At 46.2% G+C, this 23,430-nt stretch overlaps 1 protein-coding gene and 1 pseudogene across 1 annotated transcript; both read right to left on the reverse strand.

Moving 5' to 3' along the window:
- Positions 1-3,059: 3,059 nt before the first annotated feature.
- On the reverse strand, positions 3,060-18,408 carry LOC145517642 (histone-lysine N-methyltransferase PRDM9-like). Its single transcript, XM_081520607.1, has 11 exons — positions 18,224-18,408; positions 17,246-17,343; positions 16,716-16,839; positions 16,301-16,408; positions 11,910-11,959; positions 10,008-10,164; positions 8,804-8,905; positions 8,316-8,587; positions 7,537-7,604; positions 6,223-6,416; positions 3,060-4,528 (listed from the first exon to the last, which is right to left on the reverse strand). The coding sequence occupies exons 2-11, from the start codon at positions 17,318-17,320 to the stop codon at positions 4,350-4,352; spliced, it is 1,329 nt and encodes a 442-aa protein (XP_081376733.1). The 5' UTR covers positions 17,321-17,343; positions 18,224-18,408; the 3' UTR covers positions 3,060-4,349.
- LOC145519330 (small nucleolar RNA SNORA26) lies at positions 15,314-15,445 on the reverse strand (annotated as a pseudogene).
- Positions 18,409-23,430: the final 5,022 nt, after the last annotated feature.

Consider the following 23,430-nt stretch of genomic DNA (forward strand, 5'->3'; position numbering starts at 1 on the left):
ATCACCAACTCCCGGAGTTTACTCAAACTCATGTCTATCGAGTCAGTGATGCCATCCAACCATCTCATCCTCTGTCGTCCCCTTCTCCTCCCACCTCCAATCTTTCCCAGCATCAAGGTCTTTTCAAATGAGTCAGCTCTTGGCATCAGGTGGCCAAAGGATTGGAGTTTCAGCTTCAGCATCAGTCCTTCCAATAAATATTTCAGGACTGATTTCCTTTTGGATGGACTGGTTCGTGCTCCTTGAAGACGACTGGACTCTCAAGAGCCTTCTCCAACACCACAGTTGAAAAGCATCAATTCTTAGGTTCTCAGCTTTCCTTATAGTCCAACTCTCACATCCGTATATGACTAGTGGAAAAACCATAGCCTTGACTAGATGGACCTTTGTTGGCAAAGTAATGTCTCTGCTTTTTAATATGCTAGGTTGGTCATAACTTTTCTTCTAAGGAGAAAGCATCTTAATTTCATGGCTGCAGTAGTTGTGCATGGGCTTAGTTGCTCCATGGCAGGTGGGATCTTCCCAGATCAGGGATTGAACCCATGTCTCCTGCATTGGCAGGTGGATTCTTAACCACCAAGGAAGTCATTCCCCTCCCTCCTTCCTGCCAACCTCCTCCTTTAAAAAAAGACTAAAAGCAATCTGTTTAGTAAGTTTTCAGGGGTCTGAGCTCTGAGGTCAGCGTCTGTGGTGTCATTCTCCCAAAGGCTTCAGGTACCGGTTGGGCCCATGAGTCTGGCAACCAGGGTGGGACTGGTGGCTGAAGACAGGCTTGGCCTCTGGACCTCTGCCCTCACCGACTCACGTAGGGTCCCTGAGCCCTGGCAGCCAAGCAGAGCGGCGCGCAGGTGGGGCTGGTACAGCCGTGGGACCGCTGCAGTCAGAGTGGAGCCTGCGGCGGAGGCAGCTGGCTGTCCGTCCCCGTGACTGCTGCTGTCCTGTGTGCCCGTGCAGGGCAGTCATGGTGTCAGGTGAGGCCTGGCCACTGTCGTGGGGACAGGATGGGACCTCAGACAGCTCACATCCCCACCCCACCCCCCCACTTCAGATCGTGGCTTGTGGCTGCTGTCAGCTCCCTGGGCTGGGAGGCTGTGTAAAGCACCAGTCCCATTGCTCAAGGTCAGCTGAGACCCCAAGCTCTGGGGTCACACACCATCCCCGCCACCATGCAGGTCGTCCCACTTCTGTGAGGGAGGGCCTGTGCGGGGCTGTGGGTGATGGGGGATTTGGGGGTGTTGTGGGCTGGCCCAGGAGCCAGCTTTTTGAGGGGAAGAGAGGGGAGCAGAGGGGAGGGAGAAGCTATGAATTGCTCAGGCTCCCAGGGGATTCCAGGCCCAGCTCCGGTGGGAGGTGCAGGTGAGAAGCCCCTGCAAGTTGCTGGGTCCCCACCGTATTTCAGTTGAAGCCCCTCTGCCTGCACCACCCTTAACTCTCCCTCCCGTGGCCCCTGCCTAAAGCCGCAGAAGATGGGGACTCTATATGGCTTCCCTTCCTGTAGGGAAATCAAGCCACAGACAAACGTGTTCCTTTGAGAAAGCATGAAAGAAACGAGAAAATAATAGTGGGTGGTTATTACTGACATGGTTCATGTAGAGACGCTTCAGAAGCCTGGCACAGGGAGGGAACTGAGGGCCGTCACCCCCAGTCCTGGAGTTTGCACCCTCCGCCCCCTGCCCCGTGGCCCACTCTCCCCTTGGTGTCTTCTGGTGACTGGGCGGACTTCAGCCTCCTAAACACATCCTGGAAGGATGAGGCCAGGGCAGAGGTCATTCACAGAGGGGAGGGTGTGGTCGACTCTTTAGAACGCCATTGTCTCCACTCTCTGTCGGAACTCAGTTCTGGGTCTAAGCAAGAGTAGCTTCCTGATGCCGTCCCCACCTTCACTCACCGGGGGGCCTTTGTGTCCACCTTGTCCCCTCGTGCAGCCTGGTCACCCCTGGGACCCGTGCTGTGCGTATCTGCTCTGCTCACAGCACACCCCGGGTCCATCAGACTTCACTCATAAAAGGGACGTGTAAGGATGAACTATTCCATAGTTAAGAATTTCAAGGTCATGACACCGTTGGCCAGAGCACGTGGACACAGGTACGAGGCCCGTGCATAGAGAAGCCACTGTGTGGGCTTTGAGGACCCTCCGTGTGGGGGTGGGATGGGGGCCGGACAGGGATTTCCTTCACACGCGGCTCCAGGCTCTGTTCTTGGCAGGCGGACGACTGTCGGCACTGCCTGTCTGTGGAGGGGCTCTGGGGCTGCCCAGCTCAGCAGGAACGGCAGTGGTGGGAAGGGAGGTCACCTCCCTTAGCACCCCTGACTTCACACCCACTCATCAGGGCAGCCAAGTGCCTAAATGGCCCCTTCCTCGTCTAGCTCTGAAGACCTGGAAGGTGTGGGGGCTGAAGGACATGCAGAAAACAAAATTCTGTAAAGCAGTTATCCTTCAATTAAAAAATAAGATTGAAGAAAACAACACAAAGAACAGCAAAGGTGGGGCTTGCCTTCTCAGCCAGCCTCTGCCAGATTCTCCCTGTGCTCATGCATCAGACCAAAATGCTGCTGCCTCCACCATGTATCACAGATGAGAACAGAGACACAGAGAGGCTGGGCATCTTGCCCCAGGTCGCACAGCTGCTGAGGGCAGGGCTGAGAACTGGACCCCTGTGGTCGAATCTGGAGTCCACATGCTGTGATGACCCTGAGGGAGCGGCAAAGACCAGATGGCCCAGGCTGAGGGAGGCACACACACACGCACACACACCATGCATGAAGCCTTCACCTTTGAGGCCACAGAAAACAGAGGAAACCAGAGGGCAACCAGGAGAGGCCAAAGGAGGGTCAAGTTCTATAATGAGGAGAGGCCACACTTCCCAGGAGGCCGGGGAATTCCCTTCCTTGATGAGTCTGTCTCAAACCCTAGATTCCTCTCCCTGGACCCAGGAACTGACTGTCCAGTGCCTAACTGTGCTGGCTCCAGAATTATGCCTTCCCAGGGGTTCAGCTACCACTGGACCCCACTGCTCTCAGTAATAAGGGGAGAATGCATACGTAGTCTGGGCTTCAGATTTGTTTGGAGACAAAATTTATTAGAAGAGGAGTACAAAAAACCACGAAGGCAATTGGCATGAACATCTCCGGAACACTTAAGAAACCCTCTGCTGTTTATCTACCTCCTCTCCTGTCATGAAAGTGGAAGGTCTATTTAATCAACTAATTCTGTGCTTATCACACTCTTTCTTTAAAATATTTATTTATGTATTTATTTACTTGGCTGAGCTGTGTCTTAGTTGCAGCATGTGGGAGCTAGTTCCCCAATCAGATATTGAACATGGGTCTCTCCATTGGAGTCTCGGCCACTAGACCACCTGGGAAGTCTCTCCTCATACTCTTGGGGACAGTAACGGGTCATAGACCTCCTCTGAGGCCCCCTTAGAGCTGAGGCATGGGGTGGCTGCAGTAATCCTCCTGTGGCTAAGATGTGGTTTGTTGGTCATGACTCACTCACACTCCCTGCACACATAGGGCTTCTCCCCTGTGTGTGTCCTCTGGTGTCTGATGAGAACGGACTTCCGACTGAAGCTTCGCCCACACTCCCCGCAAACACAGGGCTTCTCCCCTGTGTGTGTCCTCTGGTGTGAGATGAGGACTGACTTCTGACTGAAGCTTCGCCCACACTCCCTGCACACATAGGGCTTCTCCCCTGTGTGTGTCCTCTGGTGTCTGATGAGAACGGACTTCCGACTGAAGCTTCGCCCACACTCCCCACAAACACAGGGCTTCTCCCCTGTGTGTGTCCTCTGGTGTCTGATGAGGACTGACTTCTGACTGAAGTTTCGCCCACACTCCCTGCACACATAGGGCTTCTCCCCTGTGTGTGTCCTCTGGTGTGAGATGAGATTTGACTTATCACTGAAGCTTTGCCCACACTCCCTGCACACATAGGGCTTCTCCCCTGTGTGTGTTCTCTGGTGTCTGATGAGAACGGACTTCCGACTGAAGCTTTGCCCACACTCCCCGCAAACACAGGGCTTCTCCCCTGTGTGTGTCCTCTCATGTGTGATGAGACTTGACCTATCCTTGGAGACTTGCCCACACTCTCCGTACTTGACTCTCATAATCCCTGAGACCCCTGCCCCCAAGAATAATTTGCCTGTGTCCTCTGGATTCAGTTTCTGGCTTGTGCTGGGCTCTTCTGTCATTCTCTCATGCACCCCAGAACCCCCCATTTGCCCTCTGGGTGAGTAGGAAGAGGCCCTTGAAATCCTCTTCAGCCTTATGCTTTTCAGCAAAGGTTGGGGCCTGTCCTTGGCCTCACGACCCTCAGGTTTGTCACTCGGGCTGTGTGGATCGGAATATTACTGCTGCTGATTTTGATTGCCTGGGCAGGGATCCTCTGCTTGGAGGTGGTCTCTTTCAGATGGTCTCAGGAGCGTCTGAGAGGGGTGATTGCGTTGGACGTGTTGGCTGAGGAATTTCTGACTGGAGAAGGCCAGAGAGCAGGAGGCGCATGGGTGGATCTTGGGCTTCAGTTCTCCTGAAAGAGGAAGCTTTTGGTCAGGTAGCTGGTTTGTCATGGGAAGGCCTGCCCACTAATCAGCTAAGTGTTGACAGCGCACGATTTGTCTCCCATCAAGTGAGTCTTTACAGTCCACTTTTCCATTCCATTCTTGTTCACTACATCTACAGAAATCCAGGAAGCCTGTGTCAAGGGCCTTTTCTACATATCACCCAGACTAGGGACCTTCCTGCAACATCAGAGGCAGCGTCTCTCCTGATAGAGGTGGATCTGCAGGGACTTTTCCATGCGTGTAAGTATCTGAAAAGTCATGTCACCCTGGTCACAGGTATTTTACCCTACTGAGCGATAAGACTTGATGACATAGGTGGAATCTTCCTGAGCGGCTCCCTGTGAGGAGAAAGGGTCTATTAAGTTAGGGGTGCCTGGCCTGGAGCTCCCTGCATATGGGAGGGAGCACAGTGGGTAGTTAGAGCAGGTGTGAGTAAAGCTGAATTTATGGGTCCTTGTTCAAAGAGCAGCCTTTGTGCCGATCTCTGCAGGAAGTGGGTTTCAGAATGGACGAGACCGAGTGGCCCAGGTCCCACTGACTACAGGTCTCTGGCTCCTGCTGCCCTAACTGGTTCACAAATTGCTCCTCTCTCAGTTTTCCATAAATCATAAAATAAAGGCATGTCCTTTCTCAAGCCTCAGCAGTATTCATACCTCATTTATTTCATTCAGTCTTAGTCCATTTAACATGCACTAGGAAGTCCTGTTTAAAAATACATCTCCGGCCAGACTCCTCACACCCTCACTCCCGTGCATCTTCAGCCAGCCCACTCTCACCTCGTGTCTGGCAATGAGCTGACCTCTGAGGGGACTCCCCGCTGCTGTCTCTTCCCCAAAATGAACCAAAGCATCGTCACAGAACAGAGAACGTGCCGCTTGCAGCTGAAAGCCTCACGGTTGTTCTGTGTCACCCAGGAAGACCCCCGGGGCCTGCACGTGGACACGGGCCCTGAGGCTTCCATGTCTGGTCCAGCCTCCTTCCTCTCCAGCCTCCTTCCTCTCCCTCTGTGCTTCCTCCTGCGACCACGGGCATGGCCTCTCGTCCCGGCCCTGGGGCTGCGGCACTGGCTGCTCCCCTGCCTGGAATCCTTTCCCAGGGGTGTTATCTCTGCAGAGACCCTGCCCCACCATCCTGCGCCACAGTCCACCCTCTGCTCACGCTGATCCGAGGCACTTTTCCTGCGCTGTTTCCCTCAGAGCACCAGCCCCTGTCTGGTATGAAGCCCGTGCTGCCCCAGGGCAGTGGTTCTGTCTGTTTCGGTGGGTGGAGCCCTGTCTGGCACAGAGTATGAGCTCACATGACAACAAACTGAAACAGGGACTGAATGCAAATCACTGTACACGTGTCGCTTAGAAATGGGAGGAAATGAGGAAGAAACAGGGAAAGGTGAGAGGGCGGGTCGGTGCTGGGAAACTTGCAGTTTGCTTCTGAGCCTTTCAGCAGAAGGTGATGTGACATAGTTTTTGCATAAAATTTTGAAAATTAGAACTAACATTTTTAATATAAAAATCTTTCCTAACAGTCATATGAAATGAATCAAATTCTGAGGCATTTTAATGATGACTTGACTGACTTTAGACTGGACTGTACTCTGCTTCGGAATCGGACCAGGGAGGCTCCCCAGGATGGGCTGGGGTGCTGGAAGAGGGGTTGCGCTCACCTCTCCCGGCTGCGAGCTCGCGCTTCCCCCTGCTGTCCCGCTTGATGCCGAGGTCCTGGCCATACTCGTCCCCGTACCAGACCAGCAGCTCACAGCCCGGCCTGACCACCTGGCAGGTTCGGTAGAAGATCTGCCCATGATACTGGAAGCCCACCAGGTTCTGCTCCTCGTCATCCCTGGCACAGTTCACGTACCTGGGGTCGAGGCCGGGAAAGGGAAAGAAACCTCAGGTGATGACTGCCCTCCACTGTCGGACCATGCCCAGCTCCTTGCCTTCAGGCTCTGAGGCCGCCGTGGCTCCGACCACCCCTCATGGGGACCTTCTGTTCACACCTTCGACCAGGCCGTGTGAATTCCCATTTCCAGATCCTGTTTCTGGTCCTCTTCTTGGCTGCTTTTCTCTCCTTACCTAATTAGCCGTTTTATAGAGCCCAGTTCCAGACATGTCTCCACCTGGACTGCCCCTGAGGCTGGTGACCTCCAGCTCCTCTAAACTCTGAATTAAGTTCTCTTTCATTCCACAGGACTTGGTGCTCCTCTGCTAGCACACACCCCTCAGCACTCACCCCAGCCTGCCTTCTCTCCCAAGGTTTTCCTCCAATCTCTCCACGTGTATGCAGGTCCCTATTTACTTGCCCACCCCCTTCCATGGAAACTTGGAGAGTGCTCTGACTTAGCTTGAGACCCAGAACAGTAATAGTTTATTCACTTTCTGCCTGCCCTGATGAAAGGAGAGGCCTTCAGAGGATGGCCATGCTCACAGCCATCCTGCCCCCCATTCCTTCCCAGGCCTCAGGGCTCACTTCTCACTGGAACCGAGCTTGGGGAGGTTGTTGCCCACATGGACTCAAGGTCTCCCGTGTTAGGTTATCCTGGCTCTGTGCAGTTACTCAAAGATAGAAAAATTAAGGTTACTGTTCCTAAAATCAATTGGGTAATGTCTTTCTGCAGTATGTTCTCCAAAAGGACATGGGTTGTGTGATCTGCTTCAGTAATGAAGTTCACTGTCTAAACTGAAACATTAAGTGCTTGGTAAGTGTCAATTAAGTGAGTTAAAGTGTTCCTAGTGAATCTAGACTCCTAAAGTTGTTTTCAAGTCCCCCAGTTTTGTTCAGCATATAGACTTGTATTTTGAGGGCACATGCTATATTTTTATTTCCTTCTTTCTAATGTCTTTTGAAATGAAAAAGCATGATATGGAGGGAAAAGAGGAAAGAAGATGTGAAAGCTATTGAGGGAGACAGGTTGAGAAGGAAAGGGGTGTGGGCTTGAGGGAGGAGGGACATCTACAAACTGCAGACTCACTGCACTCACCTCATCCAGTTGGCCAAAGAGGTGTCCTTTCCATCCACATACTCATAGCAGCTTCTCCCTTTGGTGATCTGAGTGTCAGAAAAAGAGTTACAAGCTTTCTTCTCTTATTTTTTTGGTAGGAAGTAATAGAAGGACTATTCCTCTCTGCTGTCATTGTTGCTCTTCAGCCTGCATGGATTCAACTGCCAGTCGGACCACACGATAAGCTCCTTATTCATCATTCCAAGTATGAGTCTCTTGGTTCATTGAAGGCAAGGGCTCCACAAGGGAGGAGTCACCTCTGTGTATCTGGACCACTGTCTCCCACCTCTCCTCTGACCTTTAGATGGAAGTCCTGTGTGCCTGTACACTGTGCTCCCACCTTTCCTCTGACCTTTATACAGAAGTCCTGTGTGCCTGTACACTGTGCTCCCACCTCTCCTCTGATCTTTAGATAGAAATCCTGTGTGCCTGTACCACTGTGGTCCCACCTCTCCTCTGACCTTTAGATGGAAGTCCTGTGTGCCTGTACCACTGTGCCCCAACTCTCCTCTGACCTTTATACAGAAGTCCTGAGTGCCTATACCACTGTGGTTCCACCTTCCTCTGACCTTTAGATGGAAGTCCTGTGTTCCTGCCCTTCATGCCCAGTGCACACAGTACACAGGGCTGCCTGTGTCATTGCCGATCGTGTCATCACCATCTGCATCCTCCCAGGTAGACATGAAGTACCCCCCACCACCACCACCACACACAAGGGATTAGAGGCCAGAGGACAGGGAAACAGGGGTATTTCTCACCAGCCAGGAGTATCCACTGTTGGTGGCTTCTTCATCGTCTGTGATCTGGCCCTCGTAGGGGCCAAAGTGCAGGCCCATCGGCAGATCGGACGCCTCGTTCCACACTCCAAGCCCAGCTTCAGGGATGCCCGACAGTCTGATACTCAACCCAGGCGGCAGAGTGAGGGCTGCGCGGTTGGCATGCCCCTTTTCCACTGCACAGTCCTTTACAAAGGTTGGGGGCCCGTGGGCAGCACAGCTGTCGATGAAGAAGTTCTGACACTCCTTACAATCTGGAGGCGAGAGCAACAGGGATGAGGGGAGGTATAATGATGTTGCTGGTCGTAAAGACCTTCAGAAAGAACTGGGGCACTCACGGCATTTGGCCTGGACCCTGTACCCCAAGTCATAGAGGAAGGGGATGATTGGGGGACCAAACGGTGAGGTGAGGTTATTGGACCAAGGCCTCGTAACCCCTTCTCCGTGAGTGGGGCAGCAGGGTCACTCACAGAGGTAGTCGTCATCCTGGGGCTCGCTGACCTCTTGGTACACATGGCCCTTTCTTTCTCGTAGGCTGTACCTCTTCACTCCAATCTCCTTCCTTCTGAGTTCTAAGATGGAGAACAGAAGCTAAGCAAGGCTGGTGGGGTCTGGAGAGTTAGTCCCTGTTTTATCGGAAAGTGTGAGATCTCCTACCTGTCCATCTATACACTTTGTTAAAACTTGTTTACATGTATTTTTCAAACTTTTACTTTTGTCATTTTATGTTTCAATGTTACATTATTTGTTTATTGGCCATGATGCATGGCTTGTGGGATCTTAGTTCCCCGACCAGGAATGGAACCCCCGCCTCCTGCAGTGGAAGCCTGGAGTCTGAACCACTTAACCGCCAGGAAGTCCCTTCTCTATACTTTGTTTCTTCTCCCTTTAACTACTGGTTCAGGAGGCTGAGGCTCCACACTGAACACAGATGCCAGGTTCAGTGATAGTGTCCTGCACTTCCTGTAAGTAGGTTTAACTTCCCAACATTCTTAATTAGGAAATAGTTCACTGACACATCTACTCAGAAAATATATGTTAAGGGCACATGACTCATAAGGCATTGAGCAGAGGTCTGGGCATAAACACTAACAAAGCGTGGTCCCTATCATCACAGCTGGATTTATTGAACTACTTTTAGTTCAAAAAAGTGTCAGCACTTTTGCATTTAATGTAATGCTTTCTAACACTATATGAGTTATGTATCCTTATCTTCACTTTACGGATGAGCAATCAGGACCTCAGAAAATATATAAGATTTCCCCAAGGCCCCATTGCTAACTTCATGTCTCAGATCTGCTGCTGTGTCGCTTCAGTCGTGTCCAACTCTGTGCGACCCCATAGACGGAAGCCCACCAGGCTCTCCCGTCCCTGGGATTCTCCAGGCAAGAACACTGGAGTGGGTTGCCACTTCCTTCTCCAATGCATGAAAGTGAAAAGTAAAAGTGAAGTCGCTCAGTCGTGTCTGACTCTTCGCGACCCCATGGACTGCAGCCTACCAGGCTCTTCTGTCTATGGGATTTTCCAGGCAAGAGTACTGGAGTAGGGTGCCATTGCCTTCTCCAGATCAGTCCATCTTAAACCCAAGCCTACCCAAAGTCCATGACACATACCTAGGCCATACTTATTAGCTTTTCTACAGGAATTAGAGGAACTCCCCAAATTTTCTCTTACCGACTTTTTGTCTGGGGTGCTGTCCAGGGGTCCTTGCTTTTCTGGGAGGGGGCACCGATTTCTGAGCCTGCTTGGAGCCACTTGTCTTCAGCAATTTTGCTGCTCCTGGCAATTCCTTCAAACTAGATTCCTTACTTAATGGTGCCCTGGACATTCCCTTCCAGGTGAGTAAAAGACAGCATGCATTTCTTTAGTTCTTTAGGACTTTATGAAGTGTTGTCACATGCATGACTTTAGTTAATACTTTGACAATTCTTGGAAATACCTTGGGGGGGGGGGTCTGAACACTGGAGTGTAAAATAAGGACCTAAGTGGGTAGTGAATCAAAACTAGAATTCATATCTTAAGGTTCTTTCCCTTCAACTTTCTGCATAAAAGTGAGAGCAAGGCAGGGAGAATAGCTGGAGGTCAGGGAAAGAAGAGGGTAAGGGCTCATAGAGAAATCCGGGGGTTTTCTATTTATTAGTGGACCTTTGATGGATGAGGAAGTATGGAAAATTACGGAGGGGACAAAACACATCTGGAAAATAAGGTGACAAAGCAGTGAGATTGAGAAGAGAAAAGACGATCGGCAGAAACACATTTAGACAATAAAGAAAATGAGCTGAAAGTTGCAGGTTGCTGTGTCCTAGAGACAATGTTTGGAATTAAAGTAGCTGGCCTCATCAGTTCTGCTTGAACAAGGCTGTATGACTAGCTGGTTCTCCTCAGCTTCCTGATCCGTAAATTGGTATACATGCTAATTCTTAATGTTACAGTGGACATGGAATTTAATAACATTTCAACAAATCGTTGTGTGAGCCATTTAGTACAGTGTGAATGTGAGCGTACATCCGTGCCATCAATTTACCCTTTCAACTGCCTCTATATTTGAAGTCTAGCTCACTGATACTATCTTTATCATTCTTTGACCTTCTTAATCCTAGATGAATGTTTAAATGTGGAGTCACTCATTCACAAAACATTCAGGGGGCCCTCGGGGGCTTTGAGCTGGGTCTAGACTTCTGAGAATTAATGGGTATGGGCTAGGCTCTCAAAGCTCACAACACAGGGCAGGCTAAACAAATGATTCCAAACATGAGAGTTTCCTAATCAGAGCTCAGGGGCAGGACTTGTTACTTCCTCCTGCAAGAATGAGCATTTGAAGTGATGCCCAGATGATGAGTTTCTACTCAATAAAGTGGGTAACCTATGTGAAGCCCTTCAGTTATTTTCTTATTTGTTGCTTTTCAGTCATAAACCAGAGGCGTGTCAGGGTTGCGAGTTGCTTCCTCTTATTGGAGTGGGAGGCTCAGAGGTAGGGATCCTGTCGCCTTCATCATCTTGGACCGTCCACTCTACAAACTGCCCAGCATGTCCTTAAGCTTCCCTTAGTTGATGTCTTAGCATATCCCTCCCTAGCACAGCACAAAATAACTGAGATTGAAAACATCTCTCAGATGAATGATATAAAGATGTATGAATAAACTCCATAAAACTATGGAAGTTTTAATCATTTTGTAAGGAGTTTAGAAAAAGTGCTTTGGATTAGATTGCACTACCAGTGATACTGTGATCTCAGGCATATAATCAATCATTTTTTTTACCTCAGTTTTGTGGTCTATAATGGTGATAACTATATACCTACTTATAGGTACTGTAGGATTGTTTTAAGGTTTAAGTAAGTTTATTCACATAAAATGCTTAAAGTCTGAAATATTGGGAAAATAAAGTAACAATAGAACAGCCTACTGTTGTTGCTGTTCTTACTAACTATAAAGATGGTGATGATACCAGACACGGTGCTAAAGACTCAGGACAGGAAGGCAACTGGCTCCAGGAGCTCTGTGTTCTCTCCTGTCCTCACCTGTGACTGAGTTCATGAGAAGGATATTTTGGCAACAGGATTTGGGAAATACTCACCTTCTGGTGTTTACTGTGCCCCACTCTGAAGGCCACTGAAGAAGGTTTCCCTAAAAAATGATGAGAATCAGTGTTTTGGTTGGTAAATGTTTCCAAACACTGGGCATTCTAATTAAGGACACATAATTCTGAGCCAGAGAGTGACAAGGACAAGGATTACCAAAGGAGGAATGGAAAATGATTTCTGTATCATCAACTCCTATGCTTCCACTGGGAGCATTACATAATTTTCTTAAAATTAAAAAAAAATATGAAACTTCATCTGTGCCTCATCTGATATCCATAAAGTATCTAATAAATTTGCTAGCCTTTCATGACAAACATACCCAACAAAGTAGAAATAGAAGGAAGTGACTGCAATATAATAAAGGTCATATATGAAAAGTCTACCTCTAACATCATAGTCATCAGTGAAAAGCTGAAAACTTCTCTAAGATTCAGAAAAAAAGGCAAGGATGCCCATTCTCAACATTTATATTCACTATAATGTTAGAAGTCCTAGCCAGGGCATTAGGTTAGAAAAGGAAAAAAAGGCTTACATTTGGAAAGAAAGAAGTAAAATTATGTCTGTTCACAGAGGACATGATTTTATGTACAGAAAAATCTTTAAAATTCCACACACAAAAAAAACCTGCACAGAAAGTTGCATGGTACAAAATCAACATTCAAATATCTTTCCATGCATGAACAATGACCATTCCAAAAAGGAAAATAAGAAAACAATCCTATTTATTTTTTATTTTTTTAAAACTATATTCAAGATCTAAATTTAAATTTTAAAAAATATATTTATTTTTATTTATTTATTTGTGCCAGGTCTTTGTTGCGGCATGTGGGATCTAGTTCCCTGACCAGGGACTGAACCCAAGTCTTCTGCATTGGGAGTGTGGAGTCTTAGCCTCTGGACCACCAGAGAAGTCCCAATAATCTTATTTATAATAGCATCAAAAAGAATGAAATAATTGGGAGTGAACTTAAGGAGATGAAAGACTTATACATTGAAAACTACAAAGTATTGCTGAAAGGAATCTGACACAAATAAATAGAAAGGCGTCTCATGTTTATGGATTTGGAGACTTAGTATTATTAAGCTGTTCATACTACCCAAAGCAATTTAAAGATTCAATGCAATTCCTATTAAAATCCCAATGGAATTTTTTTCTGATATAGAAAATCCATCCTACAGTTAATACCAAATCTCAGAGGACCCCAAATAGGCAAAACAATCTTAGAAAGAACAGCAAAGCTGGAGGCCTCTGATTTCAGAACATATTACAAAGGTACAGGAACCAAAAGAGTGTAGTTTTGGCATAAAGTGTGTGCTTAGTCGCTCAGTCGTGTTGACTCTTTGTGACCTTTTGGGCTGTAGCCCACCAGGCTCCTCTGTCCAGGGGATTTCTCAGGCAAGAATACTGGACTGGGTTGCCATTTCCTTCTCCAGGGGCTCTTCTTAACCCATGGATTGAACCTGTACCTCCTGTGTCTCCTGCATTGAAGGAAGATTCTTCACCTGCTGAGCCACTGAGGAAGCCCGTTGGCATAAAGACAGACATGTCAATCAATGGAACAGAATAGACAGCCAGAAATAAACAGAAATACACTCTTGGATACATGGTCTAATGATCTTCATCAAGGGCGTCAAGACAACAGGGAAAGTTTAATCCCTATAATGAATGGTGCTGGGGAACAAAATATCCATATGCAAAATAACAAACATCTTACATCATGAAGAAAAATCAACTCAGAATGGATTAAAGACCTAAATGCAAGATTTGATAAGACTCTTAGAGGAAAACAAAGGTGAAGCTTCATGACACTGAATCAGCAATGATTTCTTAGATATGGTACCAAGTGCACAAGTATTAGTAACAAAGTAAAAATAGACAAATGAGATCACAGTAATCTTAAAACCTCTGTGCAGCAAAAGGACACAGTGAACAGAGTGAAAAGGATGGTAGAAAATATTTGTAAAGTATGTATCTGATAAGGGGTTAATAAGCATTCACCAATATGAAGCCTACCTATAAGTCAGGAAGAGAACCTGATTGACCACGATGGCACCCTGATATCAAACTTCCATGCTCCAGCATTGTAAGAAAACAAATTTCTGTGATTTAAGGCATGCAGTTTGTTTTGTTATGGCAGTCTGAGCTGACTAACACAGTGGGAGAAGGAATTCAATAGACATTTCTCCAAAGAAGATACACAAATGGCCAACAATCATATGAAAAGATGCTCAATATTACTAATCAATAGGGAAATACAAATTGAAACCTTCTGTGATGGGCAATATGAATAAGAAGACAATAGCAAGTTTGGTAAGGATATGGAGGAATTGGAACCCTTATACACTATTGTTGGAAATGTAAAATGTTGCAATCTTCATAGAAAACAGTATGGAGTTTCCTCAGAAAATTAGAAATGCTGTATGATCTAGCAATTGCACTCAAGAGTGTATTTCCATAAAAAATTGAAAGCAAGATCTTGAATAAATAGTGTGGACATCTATGCATCATTGCAGCATTATTCCCAGTTGGCAAGATGTGGAAGCAATCTAAATGTTCATTGGTGGATAAACAAAGATTATATGTAAGATATATCTTATATCTGTTATATACACATGGACACAATGGAATGTTTTTAAGCCTTAAAAAAGAATTCTGTCATATGCTACATCAGGGGTGGGCCTTGATGATATGCTAAGTGAAATGAACCAATCCAAAACAGACAAATAGTGCCTAATTCCACTTCTATGAGGTATCTAAATTAATCAAATCCATGGAAACAGAAAATATAATCATGGTTTTCAAGGGCTATGAGGAGGAAGGATTAGAGAATTGTTCCTCAGTGGGTTAGGGCTTCAGTCAAGCAAGATGGAAAAGTTCTACAGATTTGTTGTACAGCAATGTGTATATATATCCCTGGTGGCTCAGAGGTAAAGAATCCGCCTGCAATGCAGAGATGCAACAGACGCAGGTTCAATCCCTGGGTTGGGAAGATCACCTGGAGCAGGAAATGGCAACCCACTCCAGTATTCTTGCCTGGAGAATCCCATGGACAGAGGAGCCTGGCAGGCTACAGTCCATGGGTATGCAAAGAGTTGGACACGATGGAGCGATTAACACTATGGCCACTAACACTAATGCGTACATAAATAGCAAGAGCGTACCATACACTCAGAAATTGTTAAGAAGGTAAATAAAGATGTGCAGAGGTATGGTGAACTGTGGCGTATGTATTCCCTATGAAGAATCTCTCATCATGTCAAAACCTTTGCAGACAACCAAATGTTTGGTTTTCATGTCCCTTTTACTACTTTTATTTTTTTTCTAGTTTAAATTTAATGACTTTGGTATTAACTATACACATACTAGTAAGTGCTAAGACTTAAAATCTTCTGGTTCAGTTGTGACTCCAGACAGGATCCAGAGAGGAGTTCTAAAATCTCTTCTCTGGGTTTTATGGAGACTTTCTTTACCCTCCTATGTTAGCCTCTGAAGGCACTGTGTCCACTAGTTTTAATAACCTAAGGGAACAGAAGGACTTCCCTGGTGGCACAGTGAATGAGAATCTGCCTGCTGATGCAGAGGACACAGTGTCACAAACTACTGAGCCTGCATGTGCTCTGCGATGAGAAGCCACTCACTGCAACCAGAGAAAGCCTGTGCACAGCCACGAAGATCCAGTGCAGCCAAAACTAAATAAACAATTTTTAAAAATCTGGGAGAGCAGAAGTTCATAGATGGAGAATTATAGAACTATCTAAATTGTTTTCTCCAGTCTAGCAAGATTAACTCTTCTACACTGTCTGAGCAGCAGAAGAGGAAGTGAGCTGCTCACTTCTATTTTATAATGAGTGCGCTTCATTTTATTTACCTGATGCTGTCTCTGGTCAGTGAAATGTGGGAAAGATCAGGGAGAATAAACAGTTCTCTCAAACCCTTTCCCAGAATTAAAACAAAGAATTAGTTTCACCTTAGGGTAAGAAGATCATGTGTTGTTGTTTTATATACATACATAAATAATGTATCTTGACATAATATGTTAATCATTTCCTCTTCTAAGAGATTTAATCCAATAACCAATTAGGAGATTAGTATTAAATCTCTTTGGTGAATTTATTTCTAAGTTTTCTTTAACTGCCTTTCATTAAGAATGTTTAGCAAAAATAATTCTATTTAAAAAGAATGATAAATTTTAAACATAAAACTTTTGAGACTTACACTGGAAAACCTATACATTCATCTTCACTCAGGCTTATGTCAATTTTCGGCCACAACTACTTTGGAATGCTGAAAATTATGTTTTCTTTGCTAATGGCTGAGATGTAGTTGAGACCTAAGTGCAGGCTGGCTTCAGGAAGACACCTCTAAATCCTCCTGGCCCCTCACCTTGCTGCCTTGGTGTCCATTCTTCATCAGAATCCTCAGTGTCATCTACCTGGGGTTTGATGACCTGCCTGCGGTGATGCATGAAAGCTGGTCGAGTGGCTCTGAAACCTGGAAAGAAGCAAAATATTTGTTATAAGAAGGAGGAACAAAGCACAGAAGCAATGGAAAGTGTCACAAAGTCAGGGAAATCAGTAGGATGAGCTGGGAGAATCTAGAACAAGGCAAGAGGTGAGCTCTGCACTGCAGGGTCAACTTCCCTTTAGTACAAAACAATAAAAATTTCCTCCAGGTTAGTCTCCACACAAAAGGCAACTGTGAGCAAATGAAGCCACCTAAGAGAGGGCCAAGTGAGCACTGAGGGTGAAGACCTGTTTCATGTTTCCCAGGCTTACAGGCACTCAGCACTTCCTGTTACCTATAGCAATCAGCGTTTCGTAGTTCCTTTTCACATTCCTATATCGGATTTTTTCCCATTCTCCCATCTCTTCCCATTCTTCCTTGGAGAAGTATACAGAGATGTCTTTGAAAGCATCTTTGGCCTAAGGAAAATAATAGATTTCATCAGTGATTTACTAATATAAGTCAGACCTTAGAGCTGGGCCTTCTCCTCCACCTTTTATGCAGGGAGTAGCCTGAAGCTACTGGATGGTCTCTGTGAGGCAGGGATGAAGACTTTCCTTCCCGACTGTGTCCTGCTTAACTGAACAAACACTGAACATTTTCCTAACTCTCCCTGGACACAGAGCAGTTGATGATGCTAGTGTCCTGTTTTGTCCCACTGCACCCCACTATCTCAGACAGGACCAGGCATTCCCATCCTGTGTATGGTCACAGAGAATTTCACTCAGCTGCCCAAGCAAGCAGTCTGTGGTCCTTCAGGGACCAGCGCCGTGTCCTTCCTATAGAGCTGGCTTAGAGCCCAGCTTTGCCGCCTCTGTCTCTCACCGTGGGCTTCCACACTGTTCTCCTGGCATCTCCCTCAGTGCTCTCCTCTGGAGACCTGTTCGGCCTCATGGCCATTGGAGTGCTCAAGGCCAAGGTGCCTGTGGAAGAAGAAGGTGCTGAGATAGCCCAGATCACTGTCCAGAGCCTGGTCTGTCTTCCTTGAGTGGAGTGTCCAGGGCAGGAAGGTGAGGGGAGAGTCGGGGTGAGGGTATTGGTGGGATGGACGGACCCTGACCAGCTATGACAGACCAGCCTGATGTGAACTAGCTTTGGTTTCTTTGGTTCCGCTACAGTCCAGCCCCTCCGAGGAAAGGCACTGGGAGGGACGTGTCTGTGGGTGACGGAGGGAGTCCTGAGGAGACCTGGAAGCCCCTAACTGCTGGACTGGGTTCAGGCTGAAATCAGGGCTCTGTTCTAGCGCAGGAGAGGGAATATTTCTCCAAGAAGGGTTTTAAGGCTCTCCGCCTGGGGACTCAGAAAAATCTGGGCATAACGTGGGTTCTACGTCTAAGCGACAGGTCACTTGGCCTGAGGAGATCTGGGTCACACGGGCTGAAGGAACTGGGCTCTTCAGACAGAGGGGACTGGGGATCTTTTGGCTGATGTAGAATGCACAGGGTGAGAGAACTTGGGATCTTTGAGGCTGAGGAAATCGGGTTTTTTTTTTATTAAGGCGCTTTAGGTCTCCTACAGGCAGGACAGTTGGGATCTTGAGGACGAAGAGTTTTAAGAGCTCCCAGGCTGAGGTATTCAGGGTCTCCGAGGTTAAGGAAATTTGGTCTCTCTGTGATGCTATTTTTAGGGTGCCTCAGGCTAAGGGGAACTGGGGTTACTCTAGGTATTTGAGGGTCGCAGCACTAGGGGATTCGGTGTTTCTGTGGGTGAAGGGACTTGTAGTCCCTGAAGCTGACAAGAGGCAAGCTTCCTTCAGATTAGGACTCAGATTCCTCAAAGCTGATGGGATTTGGGGCCTCCCACCCTGGAATTTGAAGCCATCAGGCTAAGGGGTTATGAGGTTTGTTCAGGGTGTGTTCCCGACAGTCTCCCCGCTGTCCTGCGGCGCTGCCCAACCCGGCCTGGGGCGCGCTAGTAGCTAGCGAAGTCCACTCCTCCCGCGCTGAGGCGAAGTGAAGGGCGAGCAGCCGGCCTGTACCCTGTCAGGCACGAGCGACCAATCGGCGTTGCGACCGAGGCAGTCTGGCCAATAGGCGCCGGGAGGGTGCGGAGCGCGATGAAGGCCCCGCCCAACAGCTCAGGGATTGACTGCTCTGGGGGCGTGTCTGTCAAGAAGCCTCCAGCGCGCAGGCGCGTCTTGGTCGTTTTTGCTGGTTTTCAGGCAAGGCCTCTTACGCCTGGATCCTCAAGTGGGCGGGTTGTCCTCAGGCTCGATGTTTCCTTCCAGCGCCCTCAACTGGAATCTCGGCTCCCCCAGACTGTAGTCGTGCTCCCGGACTTTCTTCTAGGCCCACCTGTGCCCTACCTTGTCAAATCCAGTTTTGGCAAGAACTCTATGTGATGAGTACTGCATTATTCAGGGCAAAAGGGTGCAATTAACTAAATTCTGTTGAGACACAGGATAAACAACATATGGTCAAAGATTTAAACGCAAGGCATGGAATAAGTATGTTAGAAAAAACTTGGAGGATTTTAAACCTCAAAGTAGAAGTGGCACTGATGAGTCATCTGTATATTTAATGTAGGTATTAAAAGCCTTCAGAAATGAGGTATAAATAAAACCTCAAAGCCTTGCAAGTGTTTTCTGTAAAACGAAGCATCGGACTGGAGGACAAAGGATACACAGAGCTGAGTTTGCTTGACACCTGCTGGCTTCACAAGATAAAATAGGGACGCTGTTTCTGGCCCTTAACTAGCTTTGCTCACAGAAAAACAACGTGATTTCCATGTATTGGAAGCAAGACAACTGACTGTGGATTTAGTATCAAGTGGTGGTTTGGAGTCTGGACAGAGAAATATTACCAGGAAAGTGAGTTTACCTCTTGGGGGGTGTTGAGTCAGAAGATACAACCCAGCCAAAGCTCATGGGAAGGAAAAGTGTATTACTTGCAGAACTATGGAGAACACCATGGAGCTTTCCAGAGCAGTGTCTCTCTAAACTGCAAACTTGGGGAAGCTTTAATCTATGGGTACAGGCATGTTCAGGCTTTCATGGTGGCTCAGACGGTAAACAATCTGCCCATAGCAGAAGACCCGGGTTCAATCCCTAAGTGGGGAAGATCGCCAGAGGAGGGCGTGGCGGTCCACTCCAGTATTCTTGCCTGGAGAATCCCACGGACAGAGGAGCCTGGTGGTCCATGGGGTTGCAAAGAGTCAGACACGAGTAAGTGACTAACATGTTAAATTTACAGGCATGTTCATTAAGGGTCTTGGGCTGTGGCAGACTCCAAGCTTCAGTTGATTGAAGTCTTGACAGTTAGAACCAGTCACCATAAGCATCCCTTACATTCCAGCTGGTCTGGTATAGATATAGATATCTATTCTTGATATTGATATAGATATCTATTCTTCTTCATATTCTTTCCCCTAATCAGTTCAGTTCAGTCAGTTGTGTCTGACTCTTTGTGATCCCATGGACTGCAATACGCCAGGCTTCCCTGTTCATTACTAACTCCCAGAGCTTACTCATGCCCATTGAATCGGTGATGCCATCCAACCATCTCATCCTCTGTCATCCTCTTCTCCCGCCTTCAATATTTCCCAGCATCAAGGGTCTTTTCAAATGAGTCAGTTCTTCACATCAGGTGGTCAAAGTATTAGAGCTTCAGCTTCAGCATCATTCCTTCCAATGAATATTCAGGACTGATTTCCTCTAGGATTGACTGGTTGGATCTCTTTGCAGTCCAAGGGACTCTCAAGAGTCTTCTCCAACACCACAGTTCAAAAGCATCAGTTCTTTGGCACTCAGCTTTCTTTATGGCCCAACTCTCACACCCATACATGACTACTGAAAAAACCATAGCTTTGACTAGGTGGACCTTCGTTGGCAAAGTAATGTCTCTGCTTTTTAATATGCTGCCTAGGTTGGTCATAGCTTTTCTTTCAAGGAGCAAGAGTCTTTGAATTTCATGGCTTCAGTCACCACGTGCAGTGATTTTGGAGCCCAAGAAAATGAAGTCTGTTACTGTTTCAATTGTTTCCCCATCTATCTGCCATGAAGTGATGGAACTGAATGCCATGACCTTCATTTTCTGAATGTTGAGCTTTAAGTCAGCTTTTTAACTCTCCTCTTTCACTTTCATCAAGAGAGTCTTTAGTTCTGCTTCACTTTCTTCCATAAGGGTGGTGTCATCTGCATATCTGAGGTTATTGATATTTCTCCCGACAATTTTGATTCCAGCTTGTGCTTCATTCAGCCTGGCATTTCACATGATGTACTCTGCACAAAAGTTATGTAAACACGGTGACAATATATAGCCTTGAAGTACTCCTTTCTCAATTTAGAACCAGTCCGTTGTTCCATGTCTGGTTATAACTGTTGCTTCTTGACCTTCATACAGATTTCTCAGGAGGCAGGTAAGGTGGTCTGGTATTTACATCTTTTGGGAATTTTCCAACAGTTTGTTGTGATCCACACAGTCAAAGGCTTTGGCATGGTCAATAAAGCAGAAGTAGATGTTTTTCTGGACTCTGTTACTTTTTCTATGATCTAGTGGATGTTGGCAATTTGACCTCTGGTTCCTCTGCCTTTTCTAAATCCAGCTTGAACATCTGGAAGTTCTTAGTTCACATATGTTGAAACCTCACTTGGAGAATTTTGAGCATTACTTTGCTAGCATGTGAGATGAGCGCAATTGTGCAATAGTTTGAGCATTCTTTGGCAGTGCCTTTCTTTGGGATTGGAATGAAAACTGACCTTTTCCAGTCCTGTGGCCACTGCTGAGTTTTCCAAATTTGCTAGCATATTGAGTGCAGCATTTTAAGAGCATCATCCTTTAGGACTTAAAATAGCTCAGTTGGAATTCCATCACCTCCACTTGCTTTGTTCATAGTGATGCTTCCTAAGGCCCATTTGACATCACATTCCAGGATGTCTGGCTCTAGGTGAGTGATAACACCATCGTGGTTATCTGGGTCATTAAGATCTCTTTTGTATAGTTCTGTGTATTCTTGCCACTTCTTCTTAATATTTATTGCTTCAGAAGTGGTCCATACCTTTTCTGTCCTTTACTGTGCCCATCTTTGCATGAAATGTTCCCTTGGTATCTCTAATTTTCTTAAAGAGATCTCTATTCTTTCCCATTCTATTGTTTCTATTTTTTTTTTTGTTGTTGCATTGTTCACTTAAGAGGTTTTTCTTAATCTCCTTGCTATTCTTTGGAACCTTGCTTTCAGATGGGTATATCTTTTTCCTTTTCTCCTTTGCCTTTAGCTTCCCTTCTTTTCTCAGCTATTTGTAAGGCCTCCTCAGACAACCCTTTTGCCTTTCTGCATTTCATTTTGATGGATGGTTTTGATTATGGCCTCCTGTACAATGTTAGGAACCTCCGTTCATAGTTCTTCAGACACTTTGTTTATCAGCTCTAATCCCTTGAATCTATTTGTCACTTCCACTGTATAATCATAAGGGATTTTATTTAAGTCATACCTGAATGGCCTAGGGGGTTTCCCTACTTTCTGCAATTGAAGTCTGAATTTTGCAATAAGGAGGTCATGATATGAGCCACAGTCAGCTCCCAGTCTTGTTTCTGCTGACTGTATAGAGATTCTCCATCTTTGGCTGCAAAGAACATAATCAATCTGATTTTGGTATTGACCATCTTGTGATATCCATGTGTAGAGTCTTCTTTTGGGTTGTTGGAAGATGGTGTTTACTATGACCAATGCATTTTCTTTGCAAAACTCTGTTAACCTTTGCCCTGCTTCATTTTGTACTCCAAGGCCAAACTTGCCTCTTACTCCAGGTATCTCTTGACTTCCTACTTTTTAAAAAAATTATTTATTTATTTTAATTGGAGGCTGATTACTTTACAGTATTGTGGTAGCTTTTGCCATACGTTGACATGAGTCAGCCATGGGTGTACATGTGTCCCCCTGTCCCAAAGCCCCCTCCGGCTTCCCTCCCCATCCCATCCCTCTGGGTTGTCACAGGACACCAGCTTTGAGTGCCCTGTTTCATGCATCGAACTTGTCTAGTCATCTGTTTCACATATGGTAATATACATGTTTCAATGCTATTCTGTCATATCATCCCACCCTCGCCTTCTCCCACAGAATCCAAAAGTCTGTTCTTTACAGCTGTGTCTCATTTGCTCTTGTGTATAGGGTCGTTGTTACCATCTTTCTAAATTCCACATGTATGTGTTAATATACTGTATTGATATACTGTTTTTCTTTCTGACTTACTTCACTCTGAATAACAGGCTCCCATTTCATCCACCTCATTAGAACTGACTCATATGTGTTCTTTTTAATGGCTGAGTAATATTCCCTTGTGTATATGTACTACAACTTTCTTATCCATTCATCTGCTTATGCATATCTAGGTTGCCTCCATGTCCTAGCTATTCTAAACAGTGCTGCAATGAACATTGGGGTATGGGTGTCTCTTTCAGTTCTGGTTTCCTTGGTGTATATGCTCAGTAGTGGGATTGCTGGGTCATATGGCAGTTCTATTTCCAGTTTTTTAAGGAGCCTCCACAATATTCTCCATAGTGGTTGTACTAATTTGCATTCCCACCAACAGTGTAAGAGGGTACCCTTTTCTCCACACCATCTCCAGCATTTATTGTTTGTAGACTTTTTGATGGCAGCCATTCTGACTGGTGTGAGATGGTACCTCATTGTGGTTTTGATTTGCATTTCTCTGATAATGATTGATATTGAGCATCTTTTCATGTGTTTGTTAGCCATCTATATGTCTTCTTTGGAGAAATGTCTGTTTAGTTCTTTGGCCCATTTTTTGATTGGGTCATTTATTTTTCTGGTATTGTGGTGCATGAGCTGCTTGTGTATTTTTGAGATTAATTTTTTGTCAGTTGTTTCATTTGCTATGATTTTCTCCCATTCTGAAGGCTGTCTTTTCACCTTGCTTATAGTTTCCTTCATTGTGCAAAAGGTTTTAAGTTTAATTAGGTCCCTGACCTGTCTCTTGAGAAACCTGTATGCAGGTCAGAAAGCAACAGTTAGAACTGGACATGGAACAACAGACTGGTTCCAAATAGGAAATG

The sequence above is a fragment of the Giraffa tippelskirchi genome, chromosome 8 (assembly GCF_054371585.1).
Source record: "Giraffa tippelskirchi isolate mGirTip1 chromosome 8, T2T-mGirTip1v1.2.pri, whole genome shotgun sequence".
In the NCBI taxonomy this organism is placed as follows: domain Eukaryota; kingdom Metazoa; phylum Chordata; class Mammalia; order Artiodactyla; family Giraffidae; genus Giraffa; species Giraffa tippelskirchi.

What these genes read in the sequence shown, in the direction of transcription:
- LOC145517642 (XM_081520607.1), bottom strand. Translation starts at nt 17,320, where the DNA reads ATGGCCATGAGGCCGAACAGGTCTCCAGAGGAGAGCACTGAGGGAGAT. An exon ending in TCTTTGGCCAACTGGATGAG is followed by an intron (nt 6,417 to 7,536) that starts GTGAGTGCAGTG and finishes CCTCGACCCCAG; the next exon opens with GTACGTGAACTGTGCCAGGG. An exon ending in CGAGCTCGCAGCCGGGAGAG is followed by an intron (nt 4,529 to 6,222) that starts GTGAGCGCAACC and finishes TTCCTCTTTCAG; the next exon opens with GAGAACTGAAGCCCAAGATC.